Source organism: Monocercomonoides exilis, assembly GCF_001643675.1.
Source record: "Monocercomonoides exilis strain PA203 chromosome Unknown scaffold29-1213020, whole genome shotgun sequence".
Lineage (NCBI taxonomy): Eukaryota > Preaxostyla > Oxymonadida > Polymastigidae > Monocercomonoides > Monocercomonoides exilis.
The window spans coordinates 973,714-993,921 of NW_027150574.1; the positions used below are offsets into that span (position 1 = coordinate 973,714).

The 20,208-nt window shown below is 33.5% G+C and overlaps 5 protein-coding genes across 5 annotated transcripts; 3 read left to right on the forward strand and 2 right to left on the reverse strand.

Annotated features, from left to right (window-relative positions):
* Positions 1–3,207: 3,207 nt before the first annotated feature.
* Positions 3,208–3,429, forward strand: MONOS_13202 (uncharacterized protein; the record flags this gene model as incomplete). Its single annotated transcript, XM_067865886.1, has 1 exon — positions 3,208–3,429. The coding sequence occupies one exon, from the start codon at positions 3,208–3,210 to the stop codon at positions 3,427–3,429; it is 222 nt and encodes a 73-aa protein (XP_067725471.1).
* A 5,777-nt stretch (positions 3,430–9,206) lies between these two features.
* MONOS_13201 (uncharacterized protein) lies at positions 9,207–12,017 on the forward strand (the record flags this gene model as incomplete). Its single annotated transcript, XM_067865885.1, has 1 exon — positions 9,207–12,017. The coding sequence occupies one exon, from the start codon at positions 9,207–9,209 to the stop codon at positions 12,015–12,017; it is 2,811 nt and encodes a 936-aa protein (XP_067725472.1).
* Positions 12,018–15,188: 3,171 nt separating this feature from the next.
* MONOS_9348 (putative zinc finger, AN1-type domain 6) lies at positions 15,189–16,035 on the reverse strand. The gene has a single exon (XM_067879840.1). The coding sequence runs from the start codon at positions 15,974–15,976 to the stop codon at positions 15,383–15,385; it is 594 nt and encodes a 197-aa protein (XP_067725473.1). The 5' UTR covers positions 15,977–16,035; the 3' UTR covers positions 15,189–15,382.
* Positions 16,036–16,066: 31 nt separating this feature from the next.
* On the forward strand, positions 16,067–18,167 carry MONOS_9349 (uncharacterized protein). The gene is made up of 2 exons (XM_067879841.1): positions 16,067–16,194; positions 16,287–18,167. The coding sequence occupies exons 1-2, from the start codon at positions 16,175–16,177 to the stop codon at positions 17,593–17,595; spliced, it is 1,329 nt and encodes a 442-aa protein (XP_067725474.1). The 5' UTR covers positions 16,067–16,174; the 3' UTR covers positions 17,596–18,167.
* MONOS_9350 (uncharacterized protein) lies at positions 18,162–20,200 on the reverse strand. The gene is made up of 4 exons (XM_067879843.1): positions 20,004–20,200; positions 19,791–19,961; positions 19,361–19,720; positions 18,162–19,284 (listed from the first exon to the last, which is right to left on the reverse strand). Exons 1-4 carry the CDS (start codon positions 20,177–20,179, stop codon positions 18,495–18,497), a joined length of 1,497 nt encoding a protein of 498 aa, XP_067725475.1. The 5' UTR covers positions 20,180–20,200; the 3' UTR covers positions 18,162–18,494.
* Between the last annotated feature and the right edge of the window lie 8 nt (positions 20,201–20,208).

The following is a 20,208-nucleotide window of genomic DNA, read 5'->3' on the forward strand; positions in this document are numbered from 1 at the left end:
AACTTCTTTCGCTGAAATTTTTGAATTGTGCAATGAATATTAAGTGTTTCTATTTCTTGTAATTCTGATTTTGTTAAGATTTTTGTTTTTTCTTTTTTTTTTCAAAAATTCTTTTCTAACGCAAAGATTACACATACCGGTTCTTCTTTTTGCCTTTTCAATGTTAACTGCCAATCTGTAAAACAAAGATTTACAAAGTTTGACATTAATTTCATATTTCATTCTTCTTAATAATTCATCTTTTGAACCAAAGAATATCCTCTTTTCTCCTTTAAACCATTCACTGCGATTATCATCAATATTCTTGAAGGAATTGTTTGTCCACATTTCTTTTTCATATAATTTTCTATTTTCTTGAACAACTTTTTCACTTAATTTAAAATCAAATTAAATGAATGAGTCAGGAAATAAAAAAAGTATATTAATTAATGTTTTAGTATTTTAGAAAACAAACTTATCTGATAACTCGGAAATGCAATCGTTGGAATTCGTTAAATATATATCATTAAATGACGAATCATCAATCGCAGAAGTTGAAAAGCATGATGACAAAACAGGTTCATTGATAATTATATCAATATGACTGTCATAAGAAAAAGAAGAAACAGAAGGAGGAGGCGTTGAGGAGATGCTTGTTGGAGTTAGCTGAAAATGAGAAAATGGTGATGATAAAGTTTGAGAATGAACAGAGCAGAATTGTTGATGTTTGAAGGGATGAATAAGATCTAAACGAAGTTTGTGATTGTTTTCTTTTGGTGTATATTCTTGATATCTTGATTTTTGTTGAATTCCTGAATGATTATTTGTAATTATATCAAAACTATCCTTATGAAAATAATGTTGATCTTGATGAACAAGACAATTTTGTTTTGTGTGCTCAGATAAATTCTTTTTTTTTTTTTGATAAGTTTGAACTTTGAAACGGAGTGTGTATTTGTAAGAGTTTGAATATCTTCATAATTATATAAAACTGGTGATGTTTGTTGATCAATTGTTGTTGAATGATGGTTTGAGTTTAAGAATTCAAAGTCATCATCTGATAAATCTTTAAATACTCTCGTTTCTTGAATGTTTTGTTCTTTGCGGCTTTCACTTGTATTCTTCCTTTACCACCATTCACATATATTTAAATTTAAAAAACTGAATGCTGATGCATCCAAATAGCTTTAAATGAGAAATGAAATAAAAAACGAACGTTTTATTCTTCTGTGAATCTTCGGTTTGCTTTCAAAAGTTATTTCAAAATTGTACCTTTTCAACATTCGTTCAGCGTGCAAAATGTTGTTTGTTGTACAATTCCGGCCAGCTTTTATTAGTTCTGTTGAAGAAAATGATTTCAAAAATGTTTGTAACAAGAGTATTTTATTCTTTTTGTCTAATATATCGTACAATAAACCAGCGTAAACAAGAATGTTTTCCATTTTATCTATTCAATCAAAAGAAGAGAAAACAAAAAATGAAACTGAATAAAATACATTGATATAACCATTCAATTTATTGTTAAGCAATTCAAGAATTTCTTTTCCATTTCTTAAATGATATAAAAAGTGAAGAATGAAAGATGTTTCCTCATTCTTTGAATGAAGTTGAAGAAATTCAAATAGTATCTTGCACAGTTGAGACTTTCTGCTTTCAGACAAATCTGAAAACGTCATTTTTTTTAAAAAATAATATTATTCTGGGATAATTTTTTGATCTTTTATGGGATCACAATTAAAGTTTTCCGACTTTTCAAAAAGAAAGTGCCATATGGGTCATTCTTTTTGAAAAGTCGCAAACGTTTAACTGATCCGAAAAAGAGATCGAAAATGATCAAAAAATGTTGATCATTCCGTTCCCAATATTGTTTTATAAATATTATTCATTGTTATTATTTACACCTTATCATTGAAAAAACATTTCATAAATCTGATGATGACATATAAAACGTTAATTATTTTATAGAATACGCTTTTGTTAGCTTCTCTTTGACATACTTAATTCGAATGTAAAATAAGTTTTAATTTCTTCAATTTCATTTCATTAGTTCGAATATTCGTTCAGAATTTATGGACATTTACGAAGTTTTTATTATTTTCTTATGTTGAAAGATAAATAAAATTTTGTTCACTTGAATAATTGAATATTTTTATAAAAAGTTATCAAACATGAAAAATTCATCACAACTTCATTCGAAACAATCGAAAGATATTCAAAAAGTTGTTAACATAGAGCAATAATTATTGTTATTATAAAAAAAATTGAAGTTAGATGTATTTACTTTCAAAATAAATCTCCATTAATGACAAACTCAAAATAAATAGTCTTTTCTCACCTTGAATTTCAAACAGTTTGTTGTATCCAATTTGATTTCAATCTTTCAAGTTCCCTTTGAAAATATTTATCATTTCATATCTATAAATGACAGAAAATACTCTTTTCAATTTTTTTTAACATCGATCAAAATATTTGCAGCTTCGTTACAAATTTTGTATTCTTATAAGAATAGCATTTTTGAATTTTTGCTACCGATGGTTCTGCGTCAGATGTGGAGTGTATCTCAAAATGTTTCTTGAGGTGGGTGAAGCTCATCAATCGCCTCTTTGTACTGTTTTTTTATATGTTTCAACTGTGTCATCTGAAGCAACACACTGAATTGATTTTCCGTTCCAATGGTAATAACAAAGAGGATTAGAAAAACTGTAACAGAAAAGGATATACCGTCCTTGTTGCCTTTGTAATTTCTGTCTGCAATTGACTATTTGATGTGAAGGAAGAAACGGAGTCATGTTTATTAGAAACATCTATTGACAAATTCGATTAGAAGTTAGTGGTTTTTTTTTACAAGAAGCAGTTTTGATGTATGCACTACACATGCAGCTATCGCTGTAATTGCTAACGTTGCGAAAACTGCAGGCGTTTTCGAGGGGTGTTGTGGACGGAAGGAGATGCTGAATCTGAGTGTTACGCGCAGCTTTCATTGAAGCTTTAGGTCCAGCTAGCGTTGCCTCTTCCTTTGCTTGAAGCGCCGGTATTCACGAAGTCGGGGAGCAAGCGAATCATTACAGAAGCGGATGTGAAAGTGTTCTCGTTTATCATCTGATCTGTTTGTCCCCTTGCAATTTTTTTTTTGAGATTGTGCGGCTGGAATCGCGATCACAGCAGTTGTGGCGAATGGTGGTGAAGCTTGACAACGAAGTGATATGGTGAAATGTTGTTCAATGAAGGATGGAAAAGAGAGTGGAAAAGGCGCTGGAGGTGGGGAGGTTGACGATGGTGGATGTGGTTCTGTTGCCTGATACAATTGTATTGGCTATACGGGAGCTGAGAGAAGAGGAAGAAGGAGGAGGAGGAGATGGAAATCGTGAGAATGGTTGTTATTCAACAGTGTCCAGGGAATGTGAAGAAAGAGTAAAAGAGAACCAGGTGAAGCTGGAAGAAGCAATGTAATCGCTGGTTGAAAAGGAGCATAAATTGGGAAGCCAAGGCTTGTTCATGTGATTGATTGTTGTTTCAATTATCGGAATTATTTTTGCTTTTTCCGTTGCTACCTATGCTTCTAGGGACTTTCTCCTTTGCCTCTTTTCACATATCTTCTTCTCTTCCTTCTTCCTCCTTGTTTTCTCATCCACCAACTGTAGATGTTGTCTAATCTAACTCTGAATCTTCCTTTTTGGCATCTCCATCAGCCACTGCAGGAGAACGAAGCGCTTCTTATTCAGTGTTTGCAACAGAATAAAAATTATCGTAACTAGCAGTACTTCTTCCTTCACTGTTGCAACTGCATCCACCAGAACCACCGCAAGAATCATCAGTTTCTCAAACTTATTTACAGTAACCACGTTCGCCTGTCTCACTTGCTGGAATCTGTCCGCTGTTGGACAGATGCCATTGAATATGCCCATTTGTTGGAACTCGTGGAAATGCGAGTGGCTCTACAGCGTTTATTCTTTCGTCGGCTGATGCAGATTCTGCGCCTCAAGAAGTGTAGAAGAAAGAAGAAAATCAAGCATTCAATATGAAAGGAGATTTTGGTATTCGTCTTGTTGTATTTAAATAAGCAGAGCAATTCTAACCTCGGCTCTTTCAGAGCAAACAGATTCTTTTGAACGAACATGTTCTTTGCATTATTTTGCTCTTCTTCTGAAACTTTGTTCATCACCTTCCGAACAATGGGAACTGATTGTAGAACAAAGTTTGCTTCGCAGGAGCGCGCCCAGCCTTATTCCACATTTAGTGCAAAGATCAGCATTTCTAATTGGGTGCAGTGTGTGGCATCGGAGGTGATGATGCTGAGAGTATGCAGAGCAGCTTCATCTTAATGGAAGAGAATGACAAGCATGAGGAAGACGAAGCAGAGGTGATCAGAAGTGCGATGAAGAGGAGAAAACCACACAGATCAGAAGGATAATTGTCGTTTCATCGGAATTCATCGGCTTCTTCGAACCGATCAGCATCACATTTTCCAGCTGCTTGTCACCCGCATTCTTCTTCTTCATCTTCTTTCCTCCAAACCCGCCTCTTCCACCCTTCTGGCGCTCTCTCGAAGCTCTGCTCGTCAGTTCAATATATTCTATTTCCTCAGATGAAGCATAAGAAGAAACAGAAGAAGAAAAAATAGCTGCAGCTGTTAAGTTAGCCTTTTCCCCCTCTCTCAAACTACACTTTTCTTGACTCTATTTCGACTGTCAGCAATCGCATCGTTCCGCAAAGCTGTAGACAATAATTCTTCTGGATGGTCTTCCCTTTTAAAGAGAATCTCAGCCCCATCCTCATGTTAATGCATTTCCAACAGAAGCAGTAACACAACTGCAGCATCTGCATGTTTGGTGAATACAACCTCAGAAGTTCATCGTTATTAACTATTCCATTCATCTCGCAGTCTGCCTCAAGCTGCAACTGCTCTGTTGCCATTTTGAACGTCATTACCCACCTCGTTAGCTCCTCCCGCTCTCCTTCAGCGTGCCATGAGCCCTGTGATGTTTTTTCTCTTCCTTTCACAAAACTGCCTTGAAAGATAGAGACGAAAGCTCGCTTCTCCTACCAGTCGCCTCGCTATCTTTCGACCCGCTTTAACTTCCACCCCTTTATTTCCCAAAATAACACAAATTGCAGTTGAAGAGAAAAATGAGACAGCAGACTCTGTCTAAAAACACTCCCGGCATTGATGGAGTTCTTCATCAATCGCTAGAGGTTGATGGAGTGTTCGATGTGAAGAAGGGTTTTGAAGCGGTTGCACTGTTGAACACACTTGGAATGGCTGTTTCACTGGTGCATCATTAATTTTTCTGATAATTTATGTCTTGGAAGAAGTGCAAACCACACTTGATGGTTGAAATTTCCTTCAGGTTGAGGACTGTGATGAAAAGGAAATGAGAGCCTTGGTTTTGATTGGAAATAAACTTGGAAGAAGAAGAAAGAGAAGAAGAAGAAGAAGAAGAAGAAGGGAAATCCCAGGATGCAGAATCGCTGTTGCTTGTTACTGTATGTTCAAAGTGTGTGACGCTGTTCAATTGGAGTGAATCATAGAGAACGTGGGATTATCCTGTGTTCATGTCTGAAATGCATTAACTGGTGGAGAGTTGGACGGAGCAAGAGATCTTTGGGCATATTCAGTTGAGGAAGGGATGATACAGCAGAGAGAGATGATGGACATCACGTATAATAAGAGGAGGCTGTTTGAGGAGAAGTAAAAGGTGGTGCGGGAGTGATGTTACAGGAATTTGAAGAAGAAGAAAAAGAAGAAATATTGTAATATTCAGAGTTTTTCAAGGAAGAAGGAAATATAGAAAAGACGGATGGAAAGTTGTGAAAAATCGGAAGAGGAAGAGGAAGAGGAAGAGGAAGACGAAGAGGAAGAAGAGAGAATGGAAAGAATGGAAGGAAGAAAAAATGTGAATGGGAATAAATATTCAGAATCTGATAAAGGGCTATCACATTTTTGTGCAGGATAGAATGCAGAAAATGATGACAAGTTTGTTGTGATATGCGCTGTTGTTTCGTAGGAAAGTGAGAGTTGATTGTTTTGCTGAAAGCAACGAATGCGACAGGCCTAGGATGCCATGGGGATGCGTTGATACGGTTGTTTCGTGCCCTTTGAATGTGTTTACGTGGGAACGGGAGCTGCTGCAGATGTGCTAAGAGTCTTTCAACAACATCTTATCGCATCGAACACTGCATTCCAGAAAATGTGGCATCTTCCGAGGTTAGAAACAAAGATTATGTTAGTATTTATCTCTATCCGCTTCGCGTCAGAGTTGACTTTTAGTGCACAAGCATTCACCCTTTTGATTCTTCGCATTCTGAATATGTTAAATTTTTGGCTTCTTCTAATGATGTTCAAAACTTTTCCTCACCGAATCAGATAGAAGGTGTGCAGGGAAAATGCCTTCTTTTTTTCTGTCTGCTTAATAGAGTGCTTCTTTGCTTGCGCTATAAATCATTTTCCAGCTGTTATCGAAAGCGATGAAATAGATCTTTCAATTTCATTGAAGGTTCATTTAAAAATATTCAGTGATTCCTTATTCATCGATAATTACAAAAATGACAAAATAGAGGAGATCGTCTATGCCCAGTTCACAAAATCCATTTGCAACGTACCATTCTGAACAATGATCAGCTCAGCGGTGAATGCTGTTTCCGTTGATTGCCCGCTCCAAAAAGATATGTTCAGTCTGCTGACGCTCATTCCTCCAGCTCCACTTATCCCAACAACCTTGAACCACTGTTATTCGGATGAGACGAGTCACGCACAAGATCAAAGTACCTGTCAGTCAATGTGCCTGTTGAGACTGAAAAAAGAGCCAGTCCAGATGCTTCAGATTCTGTTTGGATTGCTGTGCTCATATTGCTTTGGCCATAAACAGAAAAAGTGTCTGTTCCACAATCAAAACTATTTGTTTCGATTATCGTACATGAAAGGAGTTCAACATTGGGAACCAAGTCTGGAATGTGTTGAGTCAAACAATGGTTAATTGTGATGCAGTGATAGCTTTCATAAAGTCAACGTGCATCTGTGTCTTTTGCATTATGTTGCATTTTCAATGAGGAAATAAATCTGATTTTTCCAAAATCATGAGGAAGTCATTCGCTTTAATCAATGATTGAATTGAAATAAGTGCAAACTCTATGTGATGTTTCCCTGGTGGAATAGCAACTTGGATCAACGATATTTATTGTTGAGCTATGAAGGGCAATATCGTGTTCGCTTTTTATGTATGTATTATTGTGTGAAAATGCAGTAATTTAGCAATGTTCCGCTGTTGTAATTTTGAATTTCAATGTCGGTAAACCATCTTCCACATATGAAATAGAAATTTTTAAAGAGATAACTCAAAATAACATCTTGGCAGTGATGTTCCAACGCAATTTCTCTTCTCGAGATGAAGATGAACACAATAACATTCCAATAAAGTGTTTGAGAAATCAAACTAATTTTTCAATTTGAAAACTCTTGAAATCGATTAGACCAGAAATGTGTTGCAAAAGAGCAAATCAAATGAAAAACAACAAGTGCATTTTCACCAGAAAATCAAATCTTAAATTGATCTGAAAAATAATATCATAATAATTTTTGAACATCAATTTTTTTCCGTATGAATCGGTTTTTCATTTGTAAACACACATGTAATAAATTTTTTCGAATATTTTCGTTAAATAATGGTCACGGAGTGTTTTTGAATTAACTGCCATGGGACAAATTTTTGATCTGCAGCGACTTTTCAAAAATAACGACCCATATGGGAAATTCTTTTTGAAAAGTCGCAAATGTTTAATAAAAAAAATCGAAAATTTCATATTTTGCTCAAATTTCTGTTTCCACTCACGAATCTTCCAAAAAATGTATGAAATAGCATTATCCAGAAATATATTCCATATTAGTGAAGTTCGGTTGGTGGAAACATTAATTTGAGCAAAATATGAAAATTTTGATTTTTTTGAAAAATAAACATTTGCGACTTTTCAAAAAGAATAACCCATATCAAAAATAACCACCCCATATTTTTAGATATTTCAAAAATATAATCAAGAATTCAATGCATGGGTAATTATTTTTGTATCCATATTTTCTCGATCAAATTTTTTTTTCTGAGAATTCACTATGAATACTGTATAATCTATTTTGAAAAGAAATAAATCCTTTTAACTATTTTTTTCCTTGAATATGTGCGGGAAATTTTGTGACTACAAGCTTTTTCAATGAAAAATTGTGAACTTTTTGTTGACTTGTTGTGATCAAAAAATATTTATAAAACAAGTCCATTTTTTGACATTCATGAAATGTCAATGAACTTTATGTTTTGATTTCAATGATACCTGTTCGAGGATATGATAATCCAATTTATTTTGAAATCATATTTTTTCATTCATAATTTTCTGTTCAAAAACTTATCTTGAATATCAATTAAAAAAAGTTGAAAAGTGAAAAGGCTTATTGAATGCATTTTAATCTTCGATTCGGAAAAACCATTTGTTTATAATAACAATTATCATTCTTTTTCACTTTTCAAATAAAATTTTTCTTTCAAAAACCAACAATCTTTGAAAAATCAACGCCCAGAAAAAAGATATGATAACAAAAATAGTCACCCATTTATTCATTTATATTTTTAGTAGTGGAAAACCAGTGACGGACGATGTGTATTTTTTCCCTCACATCACTCATTCCAAATTGCTGTGCTCCTTTTAATAAAAGAGATTTAAAATAAAACCATGAAATATCTATTCCAAATGTTATGGTTCAGACCATAACTTCATAATGCAAATTATATGTGTGATCAAAAATGTTTTTTCATCACTTTTTATTTTTGCTTGCTTTTGAAAATGTTTGGTGCCTTTCAACGGAACAAATCATTCAATCTGTCACAATATTTCCTCCAACTGGTTCACGAATAAACCCTCGTTATTCACCGTTCGTTCACTGTTTTTCAAATAATGGAAAACCAAGTTTGTTCATTTATGGAGGTTTTGGAGAAAACGAAAAAGCGCTTTCAGATGCATATATTGCAAATCTTGAACCTTTTTTTTCGTCACGAGTGAGCATTTTTGCTGATGGTCCAAAGCCATTGGTTAAATTTTTTGCACAATTCAAAGTTGGAAACACATTTTTCATTTGGGGCGGGCAGAAAGACACAAAAATTTCAAATGCCCTTTGGTCATTTGATATTTCATCGCAGGAATGGAAAGAATTGGATGAAGGAAAAACGATTCCTGAAGCAAGACATTCAATGGCATACGCATCAGATGGAGATAAACTGTATATTTTTGGTGGGATCAGTGCATCTGGGTTTCTAAATGATCTGTGGGAATTTGACACACAAAATAACCAGTGGAAAGAATTGAAAATAGTCACCGGAGGAGTTGGCCCTGAACCTTGCAGCGGTGCAGGTATGCTTGTTGCAAATGGATATGCTGTTGTTTATGGAGGAGATACTGGAGGAGATGATGACTTTTCACTCGATATGTTCAGAATAAAGATCGACACAATTTCTTCTCAATCATGGGAAGAAGTTAAAATAACTGACAAGGATGGAAACGCAAGCAGCATTCCGAATTCTCGTTCCCAATTTGGTCATGCTACATTTATTTCTTCGGATGGTGCATTTGCGTATATTCATGGAGGGCGTCAATCAAACAATTTGTTCGATTATCAAAATTCGTTATTAATTCTTGATTGTTGTCAAGTTGTCAAAGAGGGAAATGATATAAAAACTGCAAAATATAAAGAAATTACATTTAACTTTCCGAAGTTGTTGTGTCTTTGCGGATGTACAACTGATTCAGATGGAAACCTTTTTATTTTTGGAGGGAAAACGAAGGATTCAATTACAGGAGATTTATATGTCGTCATGAAAGAAGATTTGTCATTAAGGATTTCAGAAGAGGAGATTAAATCCGAGCCAGCAAAAGAGCGAAGACAAAAATTCAGAAAGAAGATTATTAGTGAAGAATATATAGATACGAAGTCAGGTCAATTAAGCAAACATTCAAAATCAGAAAATAATTCTCGTTTAATTTATCATGATAGTAATTCTCCGTTCATTCGTTTAATTTCAGTGAATGAACTTGGTCCATCTCCACGTGTGAATCCAACAGTTGGATCATTTTCCGATGGCTTTTTTGTATATGGAGGACGAGATCCAGAAACAGGAAAAATTTTCAATGATTTATATTCATGGACTTTTCTTGAATCTGATTGGGTTAAAAGGAATCCAATTGAGGGCTCAGAGACACCTCCAGCAAGAGAGCTTGCATCTTGTTGCATCGAAAGGAGCCGATTATTATTCTTTGGAGGCTTAGGGATTAATCCACAAACAGGAACTGTAGAACCATCAAATGAATTGTGGGAATTTTCCCTTGAAACACACTCATGGAAACAATTGGGGAAAAAATCTGTGAAAAAGCCAACAGCTGTATATGGTGCATCTTCAGTTACATACATGGATCATTTGATTATTTCAGGAGGAATAGATAGGAGTGGAAAAATATCTTCATCTTATTATATGTTTAATTTTGGCACAGATTCTTGGATGGATGCTTTCTATATTCAACCTTTATTTAAAAATTCACTTTTGGTAACGAACATGATCACTTCGAAAAAAAATAGTGAAAGTGAACAGCAAAAGTTTGCAAGCAATAAAAAAAAATACACTTTCACGCCTAATTCAACAGATGGCTTCAAAAGCACAAAATGGGATTTGATGTCGACAGATAATAAGCAAGTTGAAAACGCCAGTCAAAAAATGAGCAATGATGATGAAACTACACATGCAAATCTAATTGTCATTGGAGGAATGGATGGTATTTCTCCAATCAAAGGGTTTATATGTTATGACTTGGTAGAGTCGTTGAAGTCAAAAATATCTCAACAAACAAACTGTTCGATGAATGATGAAGATATGAATCATATTTTTCACTACCAAGATGGGATGGCATTACCTTTTGAAAATAAAGTATTAATGTTCGGAGGGAGAAATGGAGATCGTGCAATGGATACTTTCAAAGTTGTAGAATTCGACAAGTATGGCCATGCAACGGTGTCCGAAGATGATGGAACAGAACTTAAAAATGGTATTCATCTTGATGTAGTTGAAGCTGGGTGCACAATTTTCCAAAAAGACATTATTTGTTTTGGTGGAAGGAAAATAAGGAATGGAGGAATTGTAATGCCAACAGCACTTGATACATTTCGAAATATTAGCATACGAAAAGATGTTTTAGGTTGTTCACCAGGGTATTTTCAGAATAATGAATATGACTGCGAATTATGTCCTCCAGGCTATTATTCGAATTATCATGGAAGTAAGGTTTGCCTTCCTTGCCCAGCAGGGACGAATGGCGAATTGAAAGGTGTCCAGGAATTTGATTGCAAATTTGTTGAAGCTGGAAAATTTACAAACACTTCTGGTTTAACAGAACCAATGAACTGCTCCGAAAAACAGTTTTGTCCAATCGGTTCAGCGTCAAATAACAACACAATGCCAACAGCCGATCCTTCGAGAACAACTCAACCTCAATCATTCCAAGAGCCATCCAAAGCAGTGGCTGTGATAAATATTATTTCTTATGTTGCTCTGGCGGCTATAGGTTTTGTGGCAGCTTTGTTTCTTCTCTGTTTTCGAACAAAATCATGCATGTGGAAACTGGATGGATATTCAAGCAAGTATAGTGACTCTCTTGATCCACATACGCACTCTTCAGTCAAACAAATAAGAAAAACAACATTTGGAGGATTTGTTTCAATTGTTGCCATTTTTTTTGTTGCTGGAGTTGTTCTTTCGAATATTTTGGGTTTTTTCTTATTCAACATCACTGAGACAAGGACAACAGTCGATGCTTCAACAGAAAGTCATATATTAGAACATTTCACAAACAATCATGTTCTTATCGAGCTGACTTTGATGGACTATACTGGAGAATGTGTAGGACCTGTGAATAAAGAGATTAATGAAAAATCTGGTAGGTGTTCAGACAAGTTAGGATTGGGGAAATTATCATTTGATCCAGATGGTATGTGTCTGTTTTTTATTGTTAATTAAATTTTGTATAATTTTTTTGTTGCATTCATTAAAAAATATGCCATTTAGGATTGAAAAAAGATCAAAATTTGTTTTTCACACCAACTTGCACTCAAATTCATTCCAATAATTATTATTGTCGTCCAACACATAATTGCAAGATTACTCTTGAAGGTGAAAACGTAAATATTCCATTGAAAAATGTTCAAATGGACATTTTTTCCATGTTTTCTTCAGAAAGAAACGTGTCGTGCAGAGCAATAAAAGTTTTTGCATCTTTTGATTCTGCTGTTCCCGAGCAACATAACCTGAAATTTGGTCCAAATAATTACAATTCTTCAATTGAAGATATCATTTTGAGCGACAATAAAACAGTATTCAGTGGTCCAGTATCGACAAACGTAACGTTGGAGCTTGTTAATTCAATTTTTAGTCAAAATGCTCTTCTCAAATCTTCAGATAAAAAAAAAGGACATCTCATCAACCACATTTCATTCGATAACGGATCCTTTTCAGATTATCCAAACATATATTATAACTTCGGTTTGGGTGTCAATATAAAATTCAAGATGGAAAAATCTGTGGTTGTCACTCAGCGTTCAATGAAAATATCTTGGGCAACGTTTTTTTCATCTCTTGGTGGGTCTTTTGTTTTCTTTGGATATTTTGGTAACATTTTACCCGTATTTGAAATGTTAATGAACATTAATTGGCCTTGCGGAAAAAAAGTGCAAAAGAAAGTTTCTTCAGTGTTTCACGATTCTTTAAGAAATACAAAAAAGGTAGAATCCCACATTGAATATTTAAAGGAAATGAAGTCAACAATAGATGAACCTCTTTCTTCAAATTCTTTGCTTTGATGTTTCAACGCTGATAATTGTGTAATTCATTTATTCATTATGAAAAACAAGAAAAATTTTTATCAAAAATTGTTTGAAATTATAATGGTCTAAGTGGAAAAAATTCTTTTTTTCTGAAAATATTTGTTGATCAAAAAACTGAAATGTTATCAAAAATCTGTGTTAATGCCAATAAACGGCAAATGGGTATGATAAGACCAGTGAAAAATTCATATCATAACGATTTCTTTTTCATATTCCTGCAGGATAAATCATTAGTGCAATGAAGATATAGTCAATTTTTATCATCAATTTTTACAAAGAAAGAAACTTTGGGTGGTATTTTTTTCCGGACATTTTTTTTATCCGGAAAAAAATTTAAAATTTAAATATCTCAACAAATATTCAATATCAATTTCCAGCAATTTGCACAGTTGTATGTTAGCATATATGACATCGATTCATATACAAAATTTTCATAGCAGGGTTGTATTTTTTTTTTTGAAATAAATAATTTTTATTTTTGAAAATCCGACTTTTGATGAATTTTTCTATTGAAATAAAATGATTCAATTTATCCTATATGCATAAAACTTATTTTTTCCATGATATTAACAATTCTGGTTATTTTTTATTTTCCACAATTTGCTCTTTCTAACGGAATGAAAATCTGTCATTTTTGAAAAATCATTGTCAATGGGACAACTTAAAAAATATTTTTCATTAAATGAAGGAGCATCTAACTGAAACCAACACTTGTATAAATTAATATAATAGTTATGGGTGATTATTATTGAAATCATAATTTTTTTAGGTGTGTTGTTTTTTCAAATGTAGTTTATTTTTGGTAAGAGATTTTGTATTCAAATGCAAAATTTATTTCAAAAGTTTTCAAAAACAAATGTTTAAGCCGAATTGAAGATGAAGATGTTTTTGATAAGCCTTTTCTTTTATCATTGTTCGTTTGTTGATATTTTATTAATCTTTTTTAATCGAAATTTTGAAACAGATAAAATATGATTTCAATAATAATCACCCATAACTATTATATTAATTTATACAAGTGTTGGTTTCAGTTAGATGCTCCTTCATTTAATGAAAAATATTTTTTAAGTTGTCCCATTGACAATGATTTTTCAAAAATGACAGATTTTCATTCCGTTAGAAAGAGCAAATTGTGGAAAATAAAAAATAACCAGAATTGTTAATATCATGGAAAAAATAAGTTTTATGCATATAGGATAAATTGAATCATTTTATTTCAATAGAAAAATTCATCAAAAGTCGGATTTTCAAAAATAAAAATTATTTATTTCAAAAAAAAAAATACAACCCTGCTATGAAAATTTTGTATATGAATCGATGTCATATATGCTAACATACAACTGTGCAAATTGCTGGAAATTGATATTGAATATTTGTTGAGATGAGTGATTATTTTTGAAATCATAACTTTTTTCGGAGTGTGAATAATTTATTGGTTTTCTGCTATTTTCCCAAAAGGTTAAATTCGAATGTTCCATGCTTTTCAATTGTGACAAACGCTGATATTTGAGAAAAAAATAATATGCAATAATCTGTTTGTCGTATTTCCACTTTTCAGAATTCATTCAAAAACATTTGATGCTTTTTTTCATTCCGAAATTGTTCACAGAAAAAATCTGATTTCAAAAATAATTACCCAGATATTTAAATTTTAAATTTTTGTCCGGATAAAAAAAATGTCCGGATAAAAAAACTACCCTATTATTTTTTCAATTTTTGCATTATACTAAAATATAAATTCCGTATTGAAGCCCTAATATTTTTATAAATGAAGTTTTTAATGAAATTTCTTTTAGCGTTAGCCCTAATTCATAGAGTTCTGTTGTTAAAATAAGTTTAAATGGGGAAAAAAACCAAAAAAACATTATTATAAAAAATGATGGGCTTGATCAAAGATAATTATCTTTTTTAAGATTTATTACGTTGGTAGATAATTTAATTTTTGAATAGAATATAATAACTGATCTTAATTAATGAGTTCGTTGAGCTCAGTTTCGATACAGTTTTAGGTGTTTTCAAGAAAAAAAATCATTACAGGCTGCATAATCCACTTTTGCCCAATAAACTAAAGAACTTTAAATATATATATATATATATATATATATATATATATATATATATATATATACACTATATATAAGTTTTGGATTATTTTGTTAGAAAAAAATTTATTTTTGAATTTCAAAAAATTTGAGGAAAAACAAGTTTCCGATTCACTTTCTTCTTCTTTCTCTCTCTTTTTTTATTATTAAGCAAAGCGATGAAAGGCTATTTCAATCCAAAAAAATTTTTTTAAAGATATGTCACATTTTCTCCATGGTCGTTGCGCTTGTTGAAAAATGAAATCAAAGAATTATATATTGCGTTGCGTTTTAACTTTTCATTTGAAAACAAATGAAAAATACAAAAAGTGAAATGTATCCACGAAAATATCCTTATAATAAGGAAATAAAGACAATAAATTTATAAAAATTGATAAATTATTTATCACTGATACAATTTTCAGATTTTACTTATTTTTTCTGCTTCGAGCTTTGGATTTAATTTAATAAGAGAAGGATCGATTGATTGCTTCCAATCATATGTGCAATTATGAGATTCTGGAAATCGATGTGCAGAACAAAAGTGCAATCCACATGAACAATCAAACGACATAAATCCTAGCTTCTTTTTACAAAAAGCACATTTTGTAGATTGAAAGAGTCCAGCTGAACTGGATTTTTCTGTTGAGTGATTCGGAAGCTGAGATGCAGTCGAAGTTTCGTTTTCTATTTTTGAATTTTCGCGACGATTTACAATAGCTAAATCTGCAGGTTTTTCTTCATTCACAAAATTTGATGATTTTTGTGAAGATATCGGAGAAACACTTTCCTTCAAAGAAGATGACGATGATTTCTGAATTGTTGATGAGCTAAAATCACTGTTAACTCCTTCCGATTTTTCCGGTTGCTCTGCTCGATTATGCTGTTGCTTTTGTTGATATTCACGATAACATTTTGAGCACATTCCCAAAGTTGCTGCACTTCCATAAAACCCGCATCCTGCTTTGCACAACGATGGCTCTTGATAAGAAGATGGTTGTTGAGTTGATGACATTTTCCTTTAAAAACAGCAGGAACGATTGTTTTAATACAATTGTTAACAACAAAAAAGTTAAGGGCGCATATAATTATTTTATATTGGGTCATCATCAGTTTTTTAGACAAAAAAATTATTTTCACATTGCATAATCAGCAAAAACATTAAATTGATTAATATCACTTTATTTCTGTTGAAGCCTTTTGAAAAATTAAAATGAAAACAGATTCATTTAGGTTGAGTATATTTTTTTTTGGTTTAATAATTACTGGCTTTTTCATTTTATTTGACCCTTATATTCACCATGTCATTTGAAAAAATCAATTAGACAGCAATGTTCCACAAAGAAAAACTTCCTTGATATGAAAAATCTGTCAAAAATTAAAGATTCAGATTCATACTTTTATGGGAAAAAATCTATCGACTCAAATGAGCAATGGGAAGACTGGAAAAGATGCCGTGATCAAACAAAGCAAGAAGAATTTAAATTTGAAAGAGAGCTTGCGAACATTAAGCAATTTCAACAAAAACGCTTATCATCAAATTTGACAACAAAATTGCATTTAAAACAAGATCAACTTTATAACAGCGAGGAAAATGAGGAACGAAATACAAGGGAAATGTCATTTTGTGAAGAGAAAAGAAATTTGCGAGTTGTTCAATCTTTACCAAATATGTTCCATCAAAAATTTAACTCAACATTCCATACTCGTTCAATAATAACGCAAATGAAAGAGCACCCTCAAGAACTTCCTCACACTGCCGAGCATATTGCATTGCCGCTTTCTCCTGAAGATCTTTCTCGTTCATGTGATTTCCCTGATCGCCTTTCATTAACCGATATTCAATCTTTACAAAGACGCAATCCGTATCGAATGAGGCAAACAATAACGTGCCGTAAAAAAGAGAGGACTTCTGCTTCTTCGAGGCAATCTGAGAGGCCATCAGCAAGTTTATCAACGTATCTTCAAGCTGTTTCTCCTTCGATGCCATCATCTTTGTCGAATGCTCCAGCTGAAACCAGAGCACCTCCGCTGGTCGAACTGCCAATTCCTCTCAAAGCCATCAATGAAGTTCTTCCGCCGCCCGTTATTTCTTTTCCCTCTCCTCTTGTTTCTTCTCTGAAGTGCTCTGTTGCTCGCACCAGCACATCTTCTGACTCGCCTTATTCTGCACAATCCCCAGATGCATCTTCATCTTCCTCTTTTTCATCATCATCATCATCATCTTCTTCTTCTTCTTCATCTTCTGAAGACACCCATTTGCTTCTATCATCTTCCTTCTCATCGTCTGCTCTGCCCTTCTCCGTCCGATTTTCGCACAGCTCGCACTCCTCTCCCTTGTCTTGTACCGTCTCTGGAGAGTATCCAACAGAAGACCATGTGATTGTCCACCGGTCTGTTCTGATTCCGACTGATACGCCTTTGCAGCGCTGTGTGGAGCAGTGGGTGTGTGTGCACGGCGTGTGGATGCGGCAGAAGGACGAGCTGAGGAGCTTAGCAGCGCTGATTGAGAAGAAGACACAGGCCGAGAAGGAACAGGAGCTGATGGTGGCTCAGAGACAAAAGGAGAAAGTGAGGAGAATTAGACAGGAAGGAGAACATGCACAGAGGAAGATAAAGGCAAGTTGCTTGTGAATTATTTAGAAAAAAAATTAATAAATGTGAAAGACAAAAAATATAAAGAAAAAAAAAAAGAAGAAATATGAAAGAAATTAGTTTTGATAGATGTGAAAGAAACGTGAAATAGTTCATGTTTTTAGCAGTCGCATCTTCGTTGTGTATTTATTTGCTTTTCATTGTATTTAATTAGGATGTTTTTATTTTTAATGATATTCTTCCAGGCTTTTATTGGAACATACAACTTTGATTTAGTTATTTTATTATTAACGCTCTCTTTTCAGTGTTATAATAATCTTTTCTTTACTATTTAATTTGCTTTATCCTTTTTTATTTTAACTGACATTTATGAACGTGATCAGCTTGATCATTCCTTTTTTATTTATTTGAGCAACATCTTCAAAAGTTGTTTTGCTTTACAGATATTTTTCTTTGATTTTTCTTTTATTTATCTTTTTTTCAGTTCATTTTTCCAAACCGCGTTTTATTTTCAGTTTTTATTCTTTTGCTTTTGGATCTCCAAATTCATTAAAGAATATGTCATTCACCATCGCCGTATCAGTTAAAATTACTTGAAAAACCGATTTTTCTTTGTTGGTTGTTTGATGTTAGCAGTTTCGAAGTGAAGAATAAAAAAAATTGTCTACATACAAAATATGGAGAATGTAACATAAAAGCTAAGAGCCAAACACAAACATCCAAAGAAATGAAAATAAAATAAGAATTCTTCTTTTGCTAAAAAGATATGGAATAAGCTATTTAATAAGCTTTTTGTGTACGAAGCAACATTCTATCAATCAATTGATGTTGCAAAAATTAATTATTACAAAAAAAAAAGGTTATAAAAATTTCATGTGAGATTATAAACACTCAGGAAAGAGATGAATGACATAAATGCTATAGTTAATGAACTTTTGTCACTGAAGAGGGAAAATCTTGTTGAGAATTGCATACCACGCCACAAACACCGGAAAGACGAGGAAAAACGACTGCAGCACGATTGACAGAGTAATCTCGCCTGAAAGCATGTTGAACTCCTTCGAAAGGGCAAATGTCACAACAGACAGAGGAAGTGCATTGATAAGCACAGCAGCGTGCTGCTGGTCTGTGCGGAGGGAGAGAGGAGAAGAGATGTTTGAAGGGGAGAAGACTGGAATAAGGATGATTGCCAGCATCACAAGGGGAGATATCACAAAGCGGATGAGGGCGAATAGGATGACGAGGGGGATGTTGATGTGAGGACGAGGCGAGGCAAATGAGGAGGAAGGAGAAGGAGAAGCAGGAGGAGGAGAAGAAGAAGATGATGATGATGAAAATGGAGAAGAAAGAGGAAATGAAGATATTGCTTTGACCGATGCAAAAGGGGAAGAAAGAGAAGATTCAGATTGTTCTGTGGTTGAAGATTGCATTTCTTGGTTGTGTTCATTTTCTTGTTCCACATGCACATTTTCATCGTTGCTTGCATCAGATATTTTATCGCTTGGAACATGAACGCTTTCCTTTTGACAAGAATCATCCTCAGAAGAGGAAAAAGATTCTTTTTCTCTATCATTGTTTTCTTGAATGCCCCAATTTCCATCATTTGGCTGAAATGTCATTTCTTCCATTTTGACATGGTTCATGTTGGAGCCCGCACTATGTGGCAAACGTTTTTTAAAGAAAGCTTTGACTTTTCCCCAATTTATCTTCAAAGCAGGAGCATGAGCACTTCCAAAACGAATTATCAATAAATGAAAAATAAGATTATATATATCAGCCAAATAAAAATAAATAAATCAAAAACCTGAATAGTCCAATGTTAAACATTACAACTGAAAAGTTGCTCGAACTCGTTTGCTGAATAAAAGTCTTTAGCCAAAGTGGCTTTGTTATTCTGCAAAAATTCAGAATCAATCCAAGAAGCATGCCCCAAACAAGCATATTAGTAACAACACGGAAAATGACTTTTGGAACAAGTTTTAGAGCATCTATTGCATTAAAGTGGCCTTGCTTTGAAGGATTTTTTGCAATTGTCTCTTTTTTCATCTTGTCAAATTCACAGATAAACAATGAAAAAGGGAAAATTCCAATGGAATCTGGAACCGCTGAGAGAACGCATAACAGTCCCATATTGAATGAAGGATACATGCTAATAAGAAATGCACTGAACAATTTGAAATACAATCATCAATTTCAATATTAAAATGTAAATGAAACATAAAAACACAACAAACTTTCCATAGACAATATTATTCGAATAATTTGCATTCATCTGCAACATATTGTACACGCCCAGCGTGTATTTTTTAAGGAAAAATCCGGGTATAGCAAATAGAAGAGCCATCACAGTTTTATGAATAAGAAAAGGAACTATAAATCGCAATTCTGAGACTTCAAAAAATCGTCTACCGCAAAAAGATTAGATAAGAAAAAGATGCATTTCAAACTGAGTTAATATAGAAGTTGCTGTCATTGGCAATGAAATCATCAAAGTATATCTATTAATTCCATCAACATGGTGAGGCAAAATAGTATCTGTAGTTCCAATTAACCATCCAAAGAAAAAAACAAGAAATGCAGGAACAAGAGCAATTTGTGCAACGTCAGCATAAGAGCCTGACATTGACTTTTTTGTGATAAAAAATTTGAATA